Raw genomic sequence first — 19,178 nt, forward strand, 5'->3', positions numbered from 1 at the left:
CGAGCATAGTAATCCGATCACCAGCAGGATAAAACGAAAATGAAAAACATTATTAATGAAATAAATAAAAAATAGAATATATAGGGCAATTTATTTGCAATAATAAATAACATTTAAAATAATAATAATTATTATTGTTATTATTATTATAAAGAATAATAAAAAGTGAAACAATAGCTAAACAAAAATGAGGTTAAAACACTCCCAGATCCTCTTTCATCTCGCGCTTTGATTTATAGCCTTTTCTGTTATTGATTATTGATTATTGATTGATTCTTGGCTAAAATCAGTCCAGTTCATGACCTTCATAACTCTGGTCGTCTGGCTCCTACCACCTACAACTGTGAACCCTCTCCAGAGCGGAGCATTTCATAAAAACTTCACGAGGCGATTCGTTTATTTGATCGTTTAATAAAGCGCGAGTTTATGGAAATAATAGCGCAATCCCCCTTTAAAGGCCATCCAGGCCGGCAGGCGGCGCTGTTCGGCAGTAGTTTGTTTACGTGTGGTCACCCCCCGCTCGGTCCAGAGTGGTTCAGCCCGCTAAAGCGAAAGTGAGCCAGCGTGTTTTGAGAGGAGCGCGTATTAATGAGGATATTATCGGTTTCAGGCCGTTAATGAACGCTCGTTTTAGGTAATAAAGCTCATTCAGTGTCGTACGGCTGGCCGCCCGTAGCCATAGCAACCGGGCGAGCATAGCAACCGAGCTCGGTTCAGCTGAACTGACCCCGACCTGGTGCGGTGATACCGGCGCAGTCGGGCTGCTGTGGCCGGGCCAGGGCGCGATGAGCTCGGTCGGGAGGAGCGGGCTGATCGGGCTGGGTGTGGGAGTCACCGTGAGCACCGGAGTCATCGCCTTTCTCATCATCAGAGAGATGCTGCGGCGGAGAAACCAGCGGCTCCTGCTGGAGGCCGGCGGCCCGGGGCAGCTGGTGGTGGACGGGCGGCTGTCCCTCACGCAGCGCGGCCGAGGTGACTGACCTGCAGGACTTTTATTCTATCATCCATTATCATATATTAATATATTAATACGCCGAGCTGCCGGTTTATAACGCTGTTCTACCCGCTCAGCCTTATTCACCAGCTTCTCTGGGGAGGTGCCCGTTCCACCTTAAGTGGTGCACTAACTGCTGCACCATTTAAGGTGGAACGGAAAACTCCCATAAGCAGGCGAATCAGAAGAGCCTAAAACGGATCACACGTAGAACCCTGAGTTCTGTATGGAACCACTGGCATGCTTGCGTGGTTCTTTGCCTGGTGGAATGGTTCTTCACACCGATGGAGAAAGTGTTGAATACTGAACACTATGGAGAACTCTTTTCAACAAGGTTCTACGTAGATGTGCAACGTTCTCCATCAATCTGAAGGACCCGTTCACCAAAAAAAAAAAAAATCACTTAAGCATGAAATGGTTCTATGTACACTCTTAAAAATGGGTTCTTCAGATTGATGGAGGATGTGTGCGTGGTGCAAAGGGTTCTTTGAGTGCTCATGCTTCTACATGGAACCCCTAAAGAACCCTAGAAAAACCACCTTTTTTTTTAGAAAGTTATATGACGCTGAAGTCGGGGTCTTGTCGGAGTTTTCTGTTCCACCTTAAAAGGCGCAGCAGCCTGTTGCACCGTTTAAGAACTAGACCGGGCTGCTGCTCAGTTTATCAGCCCCCCCCCCACGTCACTGGACAGGGACCACCTCAGCACCACGGTGGCACTGACCTGGCAATGTGGAGCAACGAGGTAGGGGTTTCTGATAAAGTGGCCACAGTAGGAGGAAGAGCATAGCGCAGTACGGTGCAGACCCGAGATTAACTGTGCAAACTCTATGTAAACTGTGTGGTAGCAGCCTGTGCGGATAACAGGTCAGCGGACTGTGTTCTAGCAGCGACCCGGTGGACAGTCCTAGAGCGCTAACAGACAACTAGGCTGCAGTATAGTATATCTGTTCTAGATAAACTGACCGAGTCAGAACCGCTCACAGTGGTGGTGATGGGAACCAGACGTCCCTCTAAAAGCTCCTCACAGTGGTGGTGATGGGAACCAGACGTCCCCCTCTAAAAGCTCCTCACAGTGGTGGTGATGGGAACCAGACGTCCCTCTAAAAGCTCCTCACAGAAAGTTCCTACATGAACTGGTTCTGAATTCACTGCCTGATGACTGAGACGCTGTTTTATGAGAGTTTAGAGAACTTCAACTCCATTCATGGTGGAGGGAGACATGCAGGGCGCTGTGCGGCAAAATAGTCCCCAAAGAAAACTCATTATTCCAGATTTTCCACTGTTTTCCATCATCAACATTCCATATAAGCTCAGAAGACTCGTGTAGGTTCTCTGGAGGTTCTGGATGGTAAATAAAGTGTCTATATCTGTGCTGTAGCCATGGCGACGTCGTTTTATGTGGTTTCATTAAATGACAGTCTCTGGAACAGCGTCCCGGATAAATAGGACGGTAGTTATAAAAGATTAATATGTGCACATTAACAAACACACACGCTAATCAAAGCATGCGTTCAGGTCCAGCTGGAAGGTCAGAAAAGGCAAAAATATACGTGTATTGACTGATGGCCAGTTATTTGACGACAGCATATAGAAGTACTGTACAGTAAATAAGTGCATTGTATTCTATGATACAGATTGACGTCTATATAGTATATAAATAAATACTAATGCATATGTGCAAGTATATGTATGTCTGTCTTACAACAACAATTTCAGGTTAATTAGTGTTTATTAAAGGGTGGTTCGGTCATCTTGCCCCTTTAGTGACGCTGATTAATGCGTGTTGGTGAGTGTTAGTATGTATTTAGCGTATATGTAGCACAATTCCTAATCGTGGTGCCTCACAGGGAAAAACATATCGGCTTTGGAATGTATATTAGTCCCAAACCTTGCTTCAAATATATGTTTTTAATATCGGCACTTGCCTCCATCAAAATTGCATTATGGGGGGGAATTTTTGAAATATTGGTGGAATTCCCCTTCAGTGTTTCAGAGGGGCCTTTTAGGTGGTTTCACTAGATTAAACCACCTAAAGTAGGTCCAACTGCTTAGAGTTGTTGTTGCTTAGCAACCAGTTGTCATTGGAATGATACAGGTATATTAAAAAATGAAAAAGTCTGTTATCAGGCGGAACGCGGGTGGAACCCTGTTCAGCCCGTCAGACCGTGTGGTCAGAACTAACTGTAGGCTCTGATAAATGACCAGCTATCTGCAGTGTGACGCACCACATTACAGCACAGCACTCAGTAGTATTTGCATGTGTGCTGCTCTCCTGTGGCGCGAGGTAAAGAGATAAAAACGTCAGTACTGCACACCGAAACTGATAAAATGACTGTCCACTATTGCCTCAGCTGAGTCAGAGACTCAGAGAAACTGTAGAACAGACTCGGTTTATATCACAATACCTACATTTAGAGCCGGTTATTCATTCAGTCTAATGAGAAACTGTAGAACGGACTCGGTTTATATCACAATACCTACATTTAGAGCCGGTTATTCATTCAGCCCAATGAGAAACTGTAGAACGGACTCGGTTTATATCACAATACCTACATTTAGAGTCGGTTATTCATTCAGTCTAATGAGAAACTGTAGAACGGACTCGGTTTATATCACAATACCTACATTTAGAGTCGGTTATTCATTCAGCCTAACGAGAAACTGTAGAACAGACTCGGTTTATATCACAATACCTACATTTAGAGTCGGTTATTCATTCAGCCTAACGAGAAACTGTAGAACGGACTCGGTTTATATCACAATACCTACATTTAGAGTCGGTTATTCATTCAGCCTAACGAGAAACTGTAGAACGGACTCGGTTTATATCACAATACCTACATTTAGAGTCGGTTATTCATTCAGCCTAATGAGAAACTGTAGAACGGACTCGGTTTATATCACAATACCTACATTTAGAGTCGGTTATTCATTCAGCCTAATGAGAAACTGTAGAACGGACTCGGTTTATATCACAATACCTACATTTAGAGTCGGTTATTCATTCAGCCTAATGAGAAACTGTAGAACGGACTCGGTTTATATCACAATACCTACATTTAGAGTCGGTTATTCATTCAGTCTAATGAGAAACTGTAGAACGGACTCTGTTTATATCACAATACCTACATTTAGAGCCGGTTATTCATTCAGTCTAATGAGAAACTGTAGAACGGACTCGGTTTATATCACAATACCTACATTTAGAGTCGGTTATTCATTCAGTCTAATGAGAAACTGTAGAACGGACTCGGTTTATATCACAATACCTACATTTAGAGTCGGTTATTCATTCAGCCTAATGAGAAACTGTAGAACGGACTCGGTTTATATCACAATACCTACATTTAGAGTCGGTTATTCATTCAGCCTAATGAGAAACTGTAGAACGGACTCGGTTTATATCACAATACCTACATTTAGAGTCGGTTATTCATTCAGTCTAATGAGAAACTGTAGAACGGACTCGGTTTATATCACAACACCTACATTTAGAGTCGGTTATTCATTCAGTCTAATGAGAAACTGTAGAACGGACTCGGTTTATATCACAATACCTACATTTAGAGTCGGTTATTCATTCAGTCTAACGAGAAACTGTAGAACAGACTCGGTTTATATCACAATACCTACATTTAGAGTCGATTATTCATTCAGTCTAACGAGAAACTGTAGAACGGACTCGGTTTATATCACAATACCTACATTTAGAGTCGGTTATTCATTCAGTCTAACGAGAAACTGTAGAACGGACTCGGTTTATATCACAATACCTACATTTAGAGTCGGTTATTCATTCAGCCTAATGAGAAACTGTAGAACGGACTCGGTTTATATCACAATACCTACATTTAGAGCCGGTTATTCATTCAGTCTAATGAGAAACTGTAGAACGGACTCGGTTTATATCACAATACCTACATTTAGAGCCGGTTATTCATTCAGTCTAATGAGAAACTGTAGAACGGACTCGGTTTATATCACAATACCTACATTTAGAGTCGGTTATTCATTCAGTCTAATGAGAAACTGTAGAACGGACTCGGTTTATATCACAATACCTACATTTAGAGTCGGTTATTCATTCAGTCTAATGAGAAACTGTAGAACGGACTCGGTTTATATCACAATACCTACATTTAGAGTCGGTTATTCATTCAGTCTAATGAGAAACTGTAGAACGGACTCGGTTTATATCACAATACCTACATTTAGAGCCGGTTATTTATTCAGCCTAATGAGAAACTGTAGAACGGACTCGGTTTATATCACAATACCTACATTTAGAGCCGGTTATTTATTCAGCCTAATGAGAAACTGTAGAACGGACTCGGTTTATATCACAATACCTACATTTAGAGTCGGTTATTCATTCAGCCTAATGAGAAACTGTAGAACGGACTCGGTTTATATCACAATACCTACATTTAGAGTCGGTTATTCATTCAGTCTAATGAGAAACTGTAGAACAGACTCGGTTTATATCACAATACCTACATTTAGAGCCGGTTATTCATTCAGCCTAATGAGAAACTGTAGAACAGACTCGGTTTATATCACAATACCTACATTTAGAGCCGGTTATTCATTCAGCCTAATGAGAAACTGTAGAACAGACTCGGTTTATATCACAATACCTACATTTAGAGCCGGTTATTCATTCAGCCTAATGAGAAACTGTAGAACGGACTCGGTTTATATCACAATACCTACATTTAGAGTCGGTTATTCATTCAGTCTAATGAGAAACTGTAGAACAGACTCGGTTTATATCACAATACCTACATTTAGAGTCGGTTATTCATTCAGTCTAATGAGAAACTGTAGAACGGACTCGGTTTATATCACAATACCTACATTTAGAGCCGGTTATTCATTCAGTCTAATGAGAAACTGTAGAACGGACTCGGTTTATATCACAATACCTACATTTAGAGTCGGTTATTCATTCAGTCTAATGAGAAACTGTAGAACGGACTCGGTTTATATCACAATACCTACATTTAGAGCCGGTTATTCATTCAGCCTAATGAGAAACTGTAGAACGGACTCGGTTTATATCACAATACCTACATTTAGAGCCGGTTATTCATTCAGTCTAATGAGAAACTGTAGAACGGACTCGGTTTATATCACAATACCTACATTTAGAGTCGGTTATTCATTCAGTCTAATGAGAAACTGTAGAACGGACTCGGTTTATATCACAATACCTACATTTAGAGTCGGTTATTCATTCAGCCTAATGAGAAACTGTAGAACGGACTCGGTTTATATCACAATACCTACATTTAGAGTCGGTTATTCATTCAGCCTAATGAGAAACTGTAGAACGGACTCGGTTTATATCACAATACCTACATTTAGAGCCGGTTATTCATTCAGTCTAATGAGAAACTGTAGAACAGACTCGGTTTATATCACAATACCTACATTTAGAGTCGGTTATTCATTCAGTCTAATGAGAAACTGTAGAACAGACTCGGTTTATATCACAATACCTACATTTAGAGTCGGTTATTCATTCAGTCTAATGAGAAACTGTAGAACAGACTCGTTGTTTCAGGATGTTTGTGTGTGTGTTTATAGACCCGGCGTTGTTGGCGTCTGCGCTGCGTGGTTTGACCCCAGAGCAGCATGTTGAGCTGAGGAATACACTGGACGAGGTGATGATGAGCGTGTCCAGCCTGAGGAATGAAGTGGCCGAGCTGCGGTCCGGCCTGAGAGAGATTGCCAGCACCATCATTGAGGATGTCCGGTGAGTGACCAGCAGCGGCATGTTGGAGATTACTGAACAACACATGGTTTAAAGCATGATTTAGACATGCAGTTAGGACCAGTGGCCTCCGCGCTGTAGCTACATTACATCCTCATGCAAAACTAAGAGTCACCTTCAGACGCCCAGTGTGGAATAAAATGGGTAAAATGTGCATGTTTGATTCTCTCTCTCTCTCTCTGTCTCTCTCTCCTCTCTCTCTCTGTCTCTCTCTCTCTGTCTCTCTCTCCTCTCTCTCTCTGTCTCTCTCTCTCTGTCTCTCTCTCCTCTCTCTCTGTCTCTCTCTCCTCTCTCTCTCTCTCTCTCTGTCTCTCTCTCTCTCTCTCTCTCTCTCTCTCTCTCTCTCTCTCTGTCTCTCTCTCCTCTCTCTCTGTCTCTCTCTCCTCTCTCTCTCTCTCTCTCTCTCTCTCTCTCTGTCTCTCTCTCTCTCTCTGTCTCTCTCTCTCTCTCTCTCTCTGTCTCTCTCTCCTCTCTCTCTCCTCTCTCTCTCTGTCTCTCTCTCCTCTCTCTCTCTGTCTCTCTCTCTGTCTCTGTCTCTCTGTCTCTCTCTCTCTCTCTCTCTCTGTCTCTCTCTCCTCTCTCTCTCCTCTCTCTCTCTGTCTCTCTCTCCTCTCTCTCTCTGTCTCTCTCTCTGTCTCTGTCTCTCTGTCTCTCTCTCTCTCTCTCTGTCTCTCTCTCTCTCTCTCTCTCCTCTCTCTCTCTCTCTGTCTCTCTCTCTCTCTCTCTCTCCTCTCTCTCTCTGTCTCTCTCTCTCTCTCTCTCTGTCTCTCTCTCTCTCTCTGTCTCTCTCTGTCTCTCTCTCTCTCTGTCTCTCTCTGAGCAGAAAGGGAGTGGAGGAGGGTCAGAGGTCACGCCGGAGACGTCACTACTTGCCGCGGGAGCGTTCAGACTCCATGAGCTCCAGTTCCATCTACTTCACAGCCTCAGCTAGTCTCTATGGTGACAGCGAGGGAGGGTACGCAGCACTGTCAGTCTCTATGGTGACAGCGAGGGAGGGTACGCAGCACTATCAGTCTCTATGGTGACAGCGAGGGAGGGTACGCAGCACTGTCAGTCTCTATGGTGACAGCGAGGGAGGGTACGCAGCACTGTCAGTCTCTATGGTGACAGCGAGGGAGGGTACGCAGCACTATCAGTCTCTATGGTGACAGCGAGGGAGGGTACGCAGCACTACCAGTCTCTATGGTGACAGCGAGGGAGGGTACGCAGCACTATCAGTCTCTATGGTGACAGCGAGGGAGGGTACGCAGCACTGTCAGTCTCTATGGTGACAGCGAGGGAGGGTACGCAGCACTATCAGTCTCTATGGTGACAGCGAGGGAGGGTACGCAGCACTGTCAGTCTCTATGGTGACAGCGAGGGAGGGTACGCAGCACTATCAGTCTCTATGGTGACAGCGAGGGAGGGTACGCAGCACTATCAGTCTCTATGGTGACAGCGAGGGAGGGTACGCAGCACTATCAGTCTCTATGGTGACAGCGAGGGAGGGTACGCAGCACTATCAGTCTCTATGGTGACAGCGAGGGAGGGTACGCAGCACTATCAGTCTCTATGGTGACAGCGAGGGAGGGTACGCAGCACTATCAGTCTCTATGGTGACAGCGAGGGAGGGTACGCAGCACTGTCAGTCTCTATGGTGACAGCGAGGGAGGGTACGCAGCACTGTCAGTCTCTATGGTGACAGCGAGGGAGGGTACGCAGCACTGTCAGTCTCTATGGTGACAGCGAGGGAGGGTACGCAGCACTATCAGTCTCTATGGTGACAGCGAGGGAGGGTACGCAGCACTGTCAGTCTCTATGGTGACAGCGAGGGAGGGTACGCAGCACTATCAGTCTCTATGGTGACAGCGAGGGAGGGTACGCAGCACTATCAGTCTCTATGGTGACAGCGAGGGAGGGTACGCAGCACTGTCAGTCTCTATGGTGACAGCGAGGGAGGGTACGCAGCACTATCAGTCTCTATGGTGACAGCGAGGGAGGGTACGCAGCACTATCAGTCTCTATGGTGACAGCGAGGGAGGGTACGCAGCACTATCAGTCTCTATGGTGACAGCGAGGGAGGGTACGCAGCACTATCAGTCTCTATGGTGACAGCGAGGGAGGGTACGCAGCACTGTCAGTCTCTATGGTGACAGCGAGGGAGGGTACGCAGCACTATCAGTCTCTATGGTGACAGCGAGGGAGGGTACGCAGCACTATCAGTCTCTATGGTGACAGCGAGGGAGGGTACGCAGCACTATCAGTGTCTATGGTGACAGCGAGGGAGGGTACGCAGCACTGTCAGTCTCTATGGTGACAGCGAGGGAGGGTACGCAGCACTATCAGTCTCTATGGTGACAGCGAGGGAGGGTACGCAGCACTATCAGTCTCTATGGTGACAGCGAGGGAGGGTACGCAGCACTATCAGTCTCTATGGTGACAGCGAGGGAGGGTACGCAGCACTATCAGTCTCTATGGTGACAGCGAGGGAGGGTACGCAGCACTATCAGTCTCTATGGTGACAGCGAGGGAGGGTACGCAGCACTATCAGTCTCTATGGTGACAGCGAGGGAGGGTACGCAGCACTACCAGTCTCTATGGTGACAGCGAGGGAGGGTACGCAGCACTGTCAGTCTCTATGGTGACAGCGAGGGAGGGTACGCAGCACTGTCAGTCTCTATGGTGACAGCGAGGGAGGGTACGCAGCACTATCAGTCTCTATGGTGACAGCGAGGGAGGGTACGCAGCACTGTCAGTCTCTATGGTGACAGCGAGGGAGGGTACGCAGCACTATCAGTCTCTATGGTGACAGCGAGGGAGGGTACGCAGCACTATCAGTCTCTATGGTGACAGTGAGTTGTTTTTCAACCGCAGATATTCCACAGCCTACTCCAACGTAGAATCCGACTACACGGACAGAGAGACGGACAAAGAGGAAAACGGTGATGAGCAGGAAGAGGATGATGATAAAGACTCGGAGGATGAAGAGGAGAGGAGTTGCGCAACGGTGCTGACGCTCAGGCAGGACGACTCTCAGGCTGAGGAGGAGGATGGAGAGGATGATGAAGGAGCGACGGCGGCGGTGGTGGCGGTGGTAACGGAGGAGCCGAGTCCCGAACTGGCCTTTCTGCTCACGCACAGCGACCTGCTGCACGCAGGGGATTCTGGGAAAAAAGCGGAGGGGTTCCATCTGCTGAGAGAAAACAAACCACTGGTGAGTATCAGCCCTGCTCACGGTTAGCCTGTCAGCGCCAGCCTTACAGTGATAGCTGGAGCCGCTTTTCTCGCATCGCCGGCAGGAAAAGCAGAACAGTTTCTTATTCGCGTCTCTCAGCGTCTGAGTTTTACGAGGCTGAAGTCGCTTCTCATTCGCCAAAACTCCTAAATTTTCCAGTTCCACCTTAAATGGTGCAGGAGTTACAACCTGGTGTATCAGGCACCATTTAAGGTGGAGCGGGAAAATTCGAATGAGAAGCTGACTGCATCTTCTTTGTTGTTGTTGCAGATTAAACACCAACAGCTTTGATGTATTTATTTCAACGTTGGTGTTTTTCTGAGTAAATAAATGTGGAACTTTTGCATGAAACTGTATAAACTACACAGTGAACAACGGATAGTTTTACAAAGCCCAGAAAACTGGACCACATACAACAATAACTGTTTATCAGTCGTGACCCCTACTGTCTTACACACTGTGTGTGTGTGTGTGTGTGTGTGTAGTATGGTGACAGTGTAGCGTTTCTATGGCGACTGGCTCGAGCCTACAACGATATGTGTGAGCATGCGGAGGATCAGGAAGAGAGGCGGAGCTACGCAGAGCAAGGTAAACAAACACACTTTACCGAAGTGCACACCGTTCCTACACATTCATTAATAACAATTCTGTAATAAATCATTTATTAAAGGTGTACTACATACGGTTTCGAGACACGCTGATCTCTCTCACGTGAGAGACTCACACTCGTTTAGGTCAGTGACTCAAGTCTGTCATTAATGTGATGAACCGGCTCCTGAACTGACCCTCATGAGCTCCTCCTACTCAGTAACGTCACGTGACTGAATCACTGCATCATCAGCACAAACTAACGAGCAGAACGAGCTTCGCTGAGAAGATCATTAGCCTCATTATTATCACCTGAATTCCGATCTCAGCGTTCTCCTTAACCTCACATGGCCATGAATTGGATACGTATCCGATGTAGGACCACATATGATTTAGGACCACACAGCTCTGAAAACATCTCCGTCACATTAAGTCGGGGTTACGCTACATGAGTTATACCCCGATTTTAGCCCCGATTCCCTGAGCTGGTCGGCTCTAGTCTGCAGAGTTTTGGGTCAGTCGGAGTCGACAGTTGGAGAGGGAGTCGAGTCGAGTTTGAGGGGCACAAACTCAGATTTACTGCCTCCCGATCGCGTTTCAGACCAGTCGGAGTTCATCAGGCGTAATAAAAGACGAGCGTAAATACCAACTGATCACGTTTTTAAACCCATGACCGTCACTTAAACACGTTTACTTGCCGCTTCTTAACTGTATCAGTGCAAACAGCAGAGAGAACAGCAGCAGCTCATGTTCATCTGCGTCCCCCAGTAGCGTGACGATGCCTAAATTCAGGGAGCTCCGTTCGGCTCAGCGACAGCCGAAAAGTCGAATAATGTGATCCCTGATCGTTTAGTGTGGATCCCCAATATTTCAGCCACACCCCCAAACAAAAATCTGCAGAATCCAGGCTGATGGTGCGAGACGCCCCGTCTCTCATAATCCTTTCAGGCTTTAAGTCGTGTAGTTGGCTCTGCCGATTCTGATCTCGGCTGATTCCGATCATGCTCCAGCTTTTGACCGCTTGACCCCGCAGGTCGCGATGAGGCAGAGGCGGCGCTCCAGCGGAACGGACTGAACGCGGAATGCCACAAGTGGTGAGCGAAACAGACACACATCCTGCTTCCTCTACAGCCCCGAAACACAGCTGAGCAGTGAGACGCCGGAGGCGGTGAGCTACGGTGACCATCGCGACGGCCGTGATTCGGCCACGGTGGATCATCACAGCCGGGATTTTATTCAGCATAACGCACCAAGTCCAGAGGGCTTTACACAACAGGGAACAGCAGTGTTAAACAAAAAGACGCACATAAAATGTGTTCTTTAATATTGCTAATTTACTTCCGCCAGAAAAAGTAGTTCCAGTTGCTTAGAGTAAAATGGCCATTGTTGTTGCTTAGCAACCAAGTCAGGTCAGGCTTTGTCATGGCAGCTCTATACAAGTGCACAGTGAAACGAGGCAGCATTCAGGACCAGATTAGCAGCTCAGCAGAGAGCCTAGTATATAGAGCACAGCAGTCGCCGAGGCAGCAGCTGGAACAGAGATATACATTGTGCAGTATTTGGTTATACGGAGTAATTCTTGCAGCTAATGTTGTTAAAGTGGAGTAAAATGTCCAAAAATGCAGGTATTCAGTTCTCCAGTCCACCAGTGGTCAGTTTTGGTGAAAAACCATGTTATCAGATTTAACAACATGGGTAGAACGATTTTCAGCCAATCAGATTGTGTGGGCGGAGCTGTTATATAACCTAATGTAAAGCGTTTACATGTAGTTTTAAATATGTATTATTTATATTAATAACCCCTCATTCTGTGTCTTTTCTCTCTCTCTCTCTCTCTCTCTCTCTCTGGTCAGGTTTGCTGTTCTGACCGGTCAGTCGTCGCAGTACGAGAGTATGCACGGTAAACTGAAGAGCAGCCACATTCTGAAGGTGAGAGCGCCTCCAACAGCGCCACCTACTTTACATTGAATTACATTAGTTTAGAGGAAAAGTTGAGCCTAGCCTGCCCCAGATGACGTCTGGTGTCTGAAGTTTAGTTTTAGCACTGGAGCTCCAAGCCTAATGTAGTTAACCCCAGAGGTCACTAATAGGCAGACTGCGGCCCGAGTCCGGACCCAGTGGACTTGTGCTTTAGTCTTAAACCAGGTTGCAGGATTTGTGTGGTAGGTAAACATAAAGGGTGGCCGGTTCCAAAGACCACCTTATATTTACTGTTTTATTATTCCCGCGCGTTAATCAGCAAACACTTAGAAACTGTGCAGAAATATTCGTGCTCTGTGGAGGGAGTGTGAACATCAACTCATCACCCGTTTCCCTGTCCAGGAGCATCTGGACCGAGCTCTGTCCCTGCGAGACGACGACCCGCTCTGCTTCTACCTGCTGGGCCGCTGGTGCTTCGAGGTGAGACACACACACACACACACACACACACACACACAGCGGGTCAGTCATTAGACACCAACACTCACTGCTGCTTTCAGCATCACTCCGCCTCTAACGGATGCTCCGCCTCAGATGCTCTGCCTTAAACGGCCACTCCCGCCTTAAACGGACACTCCTGCCTCAAACAGACACTCCCGCCTTAAACGGACGCTCCACCTTAAACGGACGCTCTGACTTACACTGAATGAGCCCAAATCTCACTGCTGATACAGATTCACAGCATCAAACATCCGTCGGCGTTAAACACCGAGACGTCCAGCACTGCAGACCTGACTTACTGACCAGAGGTTACAGTCGTATGTTAAGTTTGAACTCTCCTGATATTCTATCACACTCTCTCTCTCTGTCTCTCTCACTGTCTCTCTCTCTCCTGTCTTTCTCTGTCTCTCTCTCTCTCCCTCTCTCTCTCTGTAGGTGAGCAGGCTGAGCTGGGTGGAGAAGAAGGCAGCAGCTGCTCTGTTTGACACTCTGCCTAACTCCTGTCTGAACGATGCTCTGGAGAACTTCCTCAAGGTACTCACTCTCTCTCACTCACTCACTCAGTCTCACTCACTGTCTCTCTCACTCTCTCTCACTCACTGTCTCACTGTCTCTCTCACTCTCACTCACTCACTCAGTCTCACTCACTGTCTCTCTCACTCTCTCTCACTCACTCAGTCTCACTCACTGTCTCTCTCACTCTCTCTCACTCACTGTCTCACTGTCTCTCTCACTCTCACTCACTCACTCAGTCTCACTCACTGTCTCTCTCACTCACTGTCTCTCTCACTCTCACTCACTCACTCAGTCTCACTCACTCTCTCTCACTCACTGTCTCTCTCACTCTCACTCACTCACTCAGTCTCACTCACTCAGTCTCACTCACTGTCTCTCTCACTCTCTCTCACTCACTGTCTCACTGTCTCTCTCACTCTCACTCACTCACTCAGTCTCACTCACTGTCTCTCTCACTCTCTCTCACTCACTGTCTCACTGTCTCTCTCACTCTCACTCACTCACTCAGTCTCACTCACTGTCTCTCTCACTCACTGTCTCTCTCACTCACTGTCTCTCTCACTCAGTCTCACTCACTCAGTCTCACTCACTCTCTCTCACTCACTGTCTCTCTCACTCTCACTCACTCACTCAGTCTCACTCACTCAGTCTCACTCACTGTCTCTCTCTCTCACTCTCTCACTCACTTTCTCATTTAGGGTCTCACTCCGGAGAATGCAGTGTTATTGCTTTAAAGTCGAGTTTATAATTCGAGGTTGGACTGTTGATGGGATGAGATTCCTATTTTTAAAAATTCAAACATTTTAAAAATGTGTAGGCAAATTTATCGTTTTTTCATTTTAGTGAAATTATAAAATGTTTTACATTTTTTTTAGGGTTTTAGTGAAAAGAACGTTTTTGTTTCAGTAAAATGTTTTATTCAGATTTCTGAAAGTTAAAAATGACTTATTTTGTCTGTGTGCCTGAAGGCTGAGGAGCTGAACCCCGGCTTCTCCAGGACTGTGAGACTGTACATCGCCAAGGTGACGCGACCGCTTCTTGTGTTACTTATAGAAACCAGTTTAACTCCAGAAAGAAACCCTCACTGTTTTAATAAAAGAGCTTGTGCTGTGATGAGGTTTCACTCTCCAGTCCATATATGGAAACTAAGCTACAGAAACGGCCCATCTCATCTGAGATCTGTGGGTGTTGTGAGGTCCAGTCTCGGTCGAGGGTAACGTTGTGTGTGTGTGTGTGTGTGTGTGTGTGTGTGTGTGTGTGTGTGTGTGTGTTTTCAGTGTCATAAGGAGCTGGGGAATCACTCAGAAGCTCGAAACTGGGCTCAGCTCGCACTGAGCATGCCCAGCTCCACCGGCCAGGTAACCCTGCTCAGCCACTCGGCCTCAGGCCTTTCTTCAGTTGTGTTAAAGTGATGGTTAGTTCTCCACGAACTAGAGGGACCACAGGAAGGTGATCAGAGGGGTGGTGGAGTCGGCAGCGTCTGAGATGTTTAAACGCAGAGTTAGAAGAGAAAAACATCTCCCAGTGAAAGCCGCGTTTTACAGTAGGAATAAATGGAGCTCATTATGCTGGTAGTGAACTACGCTCCCTGACTCAGCCGCCTCAGAACCAGAGAAACGGGCCTTAAACAGGAGTCAGGACCCTGCTGGGCTTCATCCTGAAGTTAGGACAGGATTTAGGAGGTTTAGTCTGGTTAGGATGTTTGCTTGATGCTGTTTTCTGATCAGGTTATGAAGGTAGGGACTAAATTCAGTCCTAACCGATGTCGTCATGGAGACTAAACAGATCAGACTTTCTATAACACGACACCTGAATTCCTAACATGGGCATCAGGACTTAAGAGGTTTATGATGACCGGCTCTGACTCCACCCACAGGAAACGGACATCTCTGGGCTGGAGGCGGAGCTCCAGGCTTTGATTGACAGCGCAGCAGACAGCTAAGGCGGGGCTTGGAGGACGAGGAGAACCCATGAGTGTAGGACTGTTTATAGCAGCTCAGAGTCGGCGCTCACTCTGCTCTACACGGCGTATCTGTGAAGATCCTCCAGCAAGAACTGAAGACTGTCCAGCAGGAACGTCCCTCACCTCTTCTCCTATTGGACGGGCTTGACTTCAGGCTTAAATGATCCGGCTAACTGAGAAATCCTGCTCTGAGAAAACCGTCCTGGTCATGAAAACTGACATTTATAAATCATTCCAAATTTTAAAAAGATGTTTTCGAATCCAAAATGCAGAAATCCGATTCCAGTCCTGGATTTTGAATCACCAGTAGGCCTCACACTAGGTGGCCACTCTTTTCCATCAAGAGTGAAGTAGCAAGTACAAAATCCAGGACTGGAATTTGGATTCAGGGTCTGCATTTGAAGACGTCTGTTGTAAAACATCGCTGTGATGTGAAAGCCTTGTAACCTCATTTCGTGATGAACGGACCAACATATGAATCTAAATTTACAAATTATACATTTCAAATAAAGTCTAGTCACAATTCTAGGAGGTGCAAGGTTTTGCAACAACAGTGACGGGGGGGGGGGGGGTTACAGTACTCACTGAGACAGGAGAACTCGACCAAGTTTTCAAACATTCCCCCATAACTCTGTGTGTGAGGTGTAATCAGAGGTTCAGAGGGTTTGGTGTGAAGCGGTTCAGGCGTCTTTACAGTGGTGGTGATGGGAACCAGGCGTCGCCATGACTACAACACAGATACACACTTTATTCACCATCCAGAACCACCAGAGAACCTACACGAGTCTTCTGAGCTCATATGGAATGTTGATGATGGAAAACAGTGGAAAATCTGGAATAATGAGTTTCCTTTGGGGACTATTTTGCCGCACAGCGCCCTGCATGTCTCCCTCCACCATGAATGGAGTTGAAGTTCTCTAAACTCTCATAAAACAGCGTCTCAGTCATCAGGCAGTGAATTCAGAACCAGTTCATGTAGGAACTTTCTGTAGGAGCTTTTAGAGGGACGTCTGGTTCCTATCACCACCACTGTGAGCGGCTCTGACTCTGGAAGCTTATCTAAAACCGAGCGTTTCACACCAAACCGCCCAGAACTGCTCTGATTACATCTGAACCAGTTAATTATACAGAACTTTGGAAATATTGGTGGAATTCCTGGGAGTGTCACAAAAGTGTACGGAGTTCTGCCGTTAAGTTTGGCACGTTTGCTGAGTTATAGGTGATTAGTTATTAAAGTTGAACTAATGTACATTTTTTCTGAGATTTGCCTGGGGGTGGTGCTTATACACCTGATTATACAGCACTAAGTTTAAAGCAGAGGCCCAGATATTAAATATCAGCTAAATGAATCTGCTTGAGCTGCTGAGTATTTATTTTCCCTTCCTACACGTTTTAACTTGTAACTTATTTGCCTTGTTTTTATGTGTCATGGTTGCTGTTAACCTTAATTATGTGTCATTTAATAAGAGATAGTTTTATTTTGCTTTTGACTGAAGTAAATTATGATGACCTCGTAATCCTTTGACTCATTAAACATTTACCTGAACACCTGAGCGACCGCGACGTCTTGGAGAGAAACATTCCAAGTGAAGTGTTTCACGTTTAACACGAATAAAGAGTGAAACAATGAAAACATGATTTACTGTGATTTTTCTGCGTTACCTGGTTAAACTTAGAGAAGTCAGAGCCGCTCACAGTGGTGGTGATAGGAACCAGACGTCCCTCTAAAAGCTCCTCACAGTGGTGGTGATGGGAACCAGACGTTCCCCTCTAAAAGCTCCTCCCAGTGGTGGTGATGGGAACCAGACGTTCCCCTCTAAAAGCTCCTCACAGTGGTGGTGATGGGAACCAGATGTCCCCCTCTAAAAGCTCCTCCCAGTGGTGGTGATGGGAACCAGACGTCCCCCTCTAAAAGCTCCTCACAGTGGTGGTGATGGGAACCAGACGTCCCCCTCTAAAAGCTCCTCACAGTGGTGGTGATGGGAACCAGACGTCCCTCTAAAAGCTCCTCACAGTGGTGGTGATGGGAACCAGACGTCCCCCTCTAAAAGCTCCTCACAGTGGTGGTGATGGGAACCAGACGTCCCTCTAAATCTCCTCACAGTGGTGGTGATGGGAACCAGACGTCCCTCTAAAAGCTCCTCACAGAAAGTTCCTACATGAACTGGTTCTGAATTCACTGCCTGATGACTGAGACGCTGTTTTATGAGAGTTTAGAGAACTTCAACTCCATTCATGGTGGAGGGAGACATGCAGGGCGCTGTGCGGCAAAATAGTCCCCAAAGAAAACTCATTATTCCAGATTTTCCACTGTTTTCCATCATCAACATTCCATATAAGCTCAGAAGACTCGTGTAGGTTCTCTGGTGGTTCTGGATGGTTAATAAAGTGTCTAGATCTGTGTTGTAGTCATGGCGACGCCTGGTTCTCATCACCACCACTGTTAAGACGTCTGAACCGTTTCACACCAAACCCTCTGAATCCCTGATTACACCATAAACACTGGATTATGGGGAAAATGATTTTTCATAGTTATCTGGATATGTACTCCACTCCCTGCTGGGCAGTGCTGAGTGATGCTCTGTCTACCATAATTTGAAGCTTTAGAGAATCTCCAGTCCAGTGATCCTGTTGCCAAGTGGTTTATTCGTTTGCTCCAGAACCTGAGGGCTTACCACAGCGCATCCTTCTCCGTGAGACTGGGATTGTCCTGAAGGAATAACTCAGATCCATAAAGACTGAAATAGTCTAATTCCTGGAAAAGCACAGAGTCCTTATCTTCACTAATGAACAGTCTTTATCAATAACATACAGCAGGTTTGGCTTCAGATCAGCGCATAAACATTCATAACCTACCCGTCCTGATCAACGTCCGGATCATCCGGACGAAGCTGTAGTTTAAGGGTAAATACGCGTTAGACGTGTTCAGGATGAACACGGAAGACCCGATCTGCCAAATAAATAAATAAATAAAATTAAATATAATCGACTCAGTAAATTAACACTCAGCCTGGCCATCATCATCATATGAATGAGGAAATACAGAAATAAAGCAAACAGTTAAAAATACAGATACAGGAAAATAAATTCTATTGATAAAGGACGAGTACCTAGAATTACATTCAAGATGAGCAATTTCTACTTTATTTTATAAAACTTTTACGCTGGTTATTAATTTACTGAGGTAATATTTTAACTTTATTTTTCGTTTTGGCACGTCGTGTCCTCCGTGGAAGAACAGAGCTGCAGACGATCCTACAGGAGCTCTGAATGCTGTATAAATGAGCTCTGATCAAAATCAATCATATTTCTGAAGCGATCAATCTGAAGGCAAATAAAAGCTAAAAGCATCATTTCGTTTATTTGATAGACTGAGTAAAATATATGAACGGACCTTTCTGTGATTCCTGCGCAGTATTTAAATCCACACTGTAGACGTCATTAGGCTGGAGGTCAGGGATCTGGCTCTGTGACTGGAAGGTCGCCGGTTTGATCCCCAGAGCCACCAGTCCATGACTGAGGTGTCCTTGAGCAAGACACCTAACCCCCAACTGCTCCCCGGGCGCCGTGGATAGGGCTGCCCACCGCTCCGGGCAAGTGTGCTCACTGCCCCCTAGTGTGTGTGTGTGTGTTTCACTAGTGTGTGTGTGGTGTTTCACTGCACTGATGGGTTAAACGTGGAGGTGGAATTTCCCCGTTTGTGGGA

The 19,178-nt window shown here is 46.2% G+C and overlaps 1 protein-coding gene across 1 annotated transcript; it reads left to right on the plus strand.

Annotated features, from left to right (window-relative positions):
* The first annotated feature begins 541 nt into the window (after positions 1-541).
* Positions 542-16,000, plus strand: rmdn3 (regulator of microtubule dynamics 3). Its single transcript, XM_037537390.1, has 12 exons — positions 542-972; positions 6,584-6,752; positions 7,594-7,725; positions 9,624-9,963; positions 10,470-10,572; positions 11,606-11,666; positions 12,426-12,501; positions 12,895-12,972; positions 13,429-13,527; positions 14,478-14,531; positions 14,787-14,867; positions 15,386-16,000. The coding sequence occupies exons 1-12, from the start codon at positions 786-788 to the stop codon at positions 15,449-15,451; spliced, it is 1,446 nt and encodes a 481-aa protein (XP_037393287.1). The 5' UTR covers positions 542-785; the 3' UTR covers positions 15,452-16,000.
* The last annotated feature ends 3,178 nt before the right edge of the window (positions 16,001-19,178 follow it).

Source organism: Pygocentrus nattereri, chromosome 4, assembly GCF_015220715.1.
Source record: "Pygocentrus nattereri isolate fPygNat1 chromosome 4, fPygNat1.pri, whole genome shotgun sequence".
NCBI lineage: Eukaryota > Metazoa > Chordata > Actinopteri > Characiformes > Serrasalmidae > Pygocentrus > Pygocentrus nattereri.

What these genes read in the sequence shown, in the direction of transcription:
- rmdn3 (XM_037537390.1), top strand. Translation starts at nt 786, where the DNA reads ATGAGCTCGGTCGGGAGGAGCGGGCTGATCGGGCTGGGTGTGGGAGTC. An exon ending in CTCTGGAGAACTTCCTCAAG is followed by an intron (nt 13,528 to 14,477) that starts GTACTCACTCTC and finishes GTGTGCCTGAAG; the next exon opens with GCTGAGGAGCTGAACCCCGG. An exon ending in TGAGACTGTACATCGCCAAG is followed by an intron (nt 14,532 to 14,786) that starts GTGACGCGACCG and finishes GTGTGTTTTCAG; the next exon opens with TGTCATAAGGAGCTGGGGAA.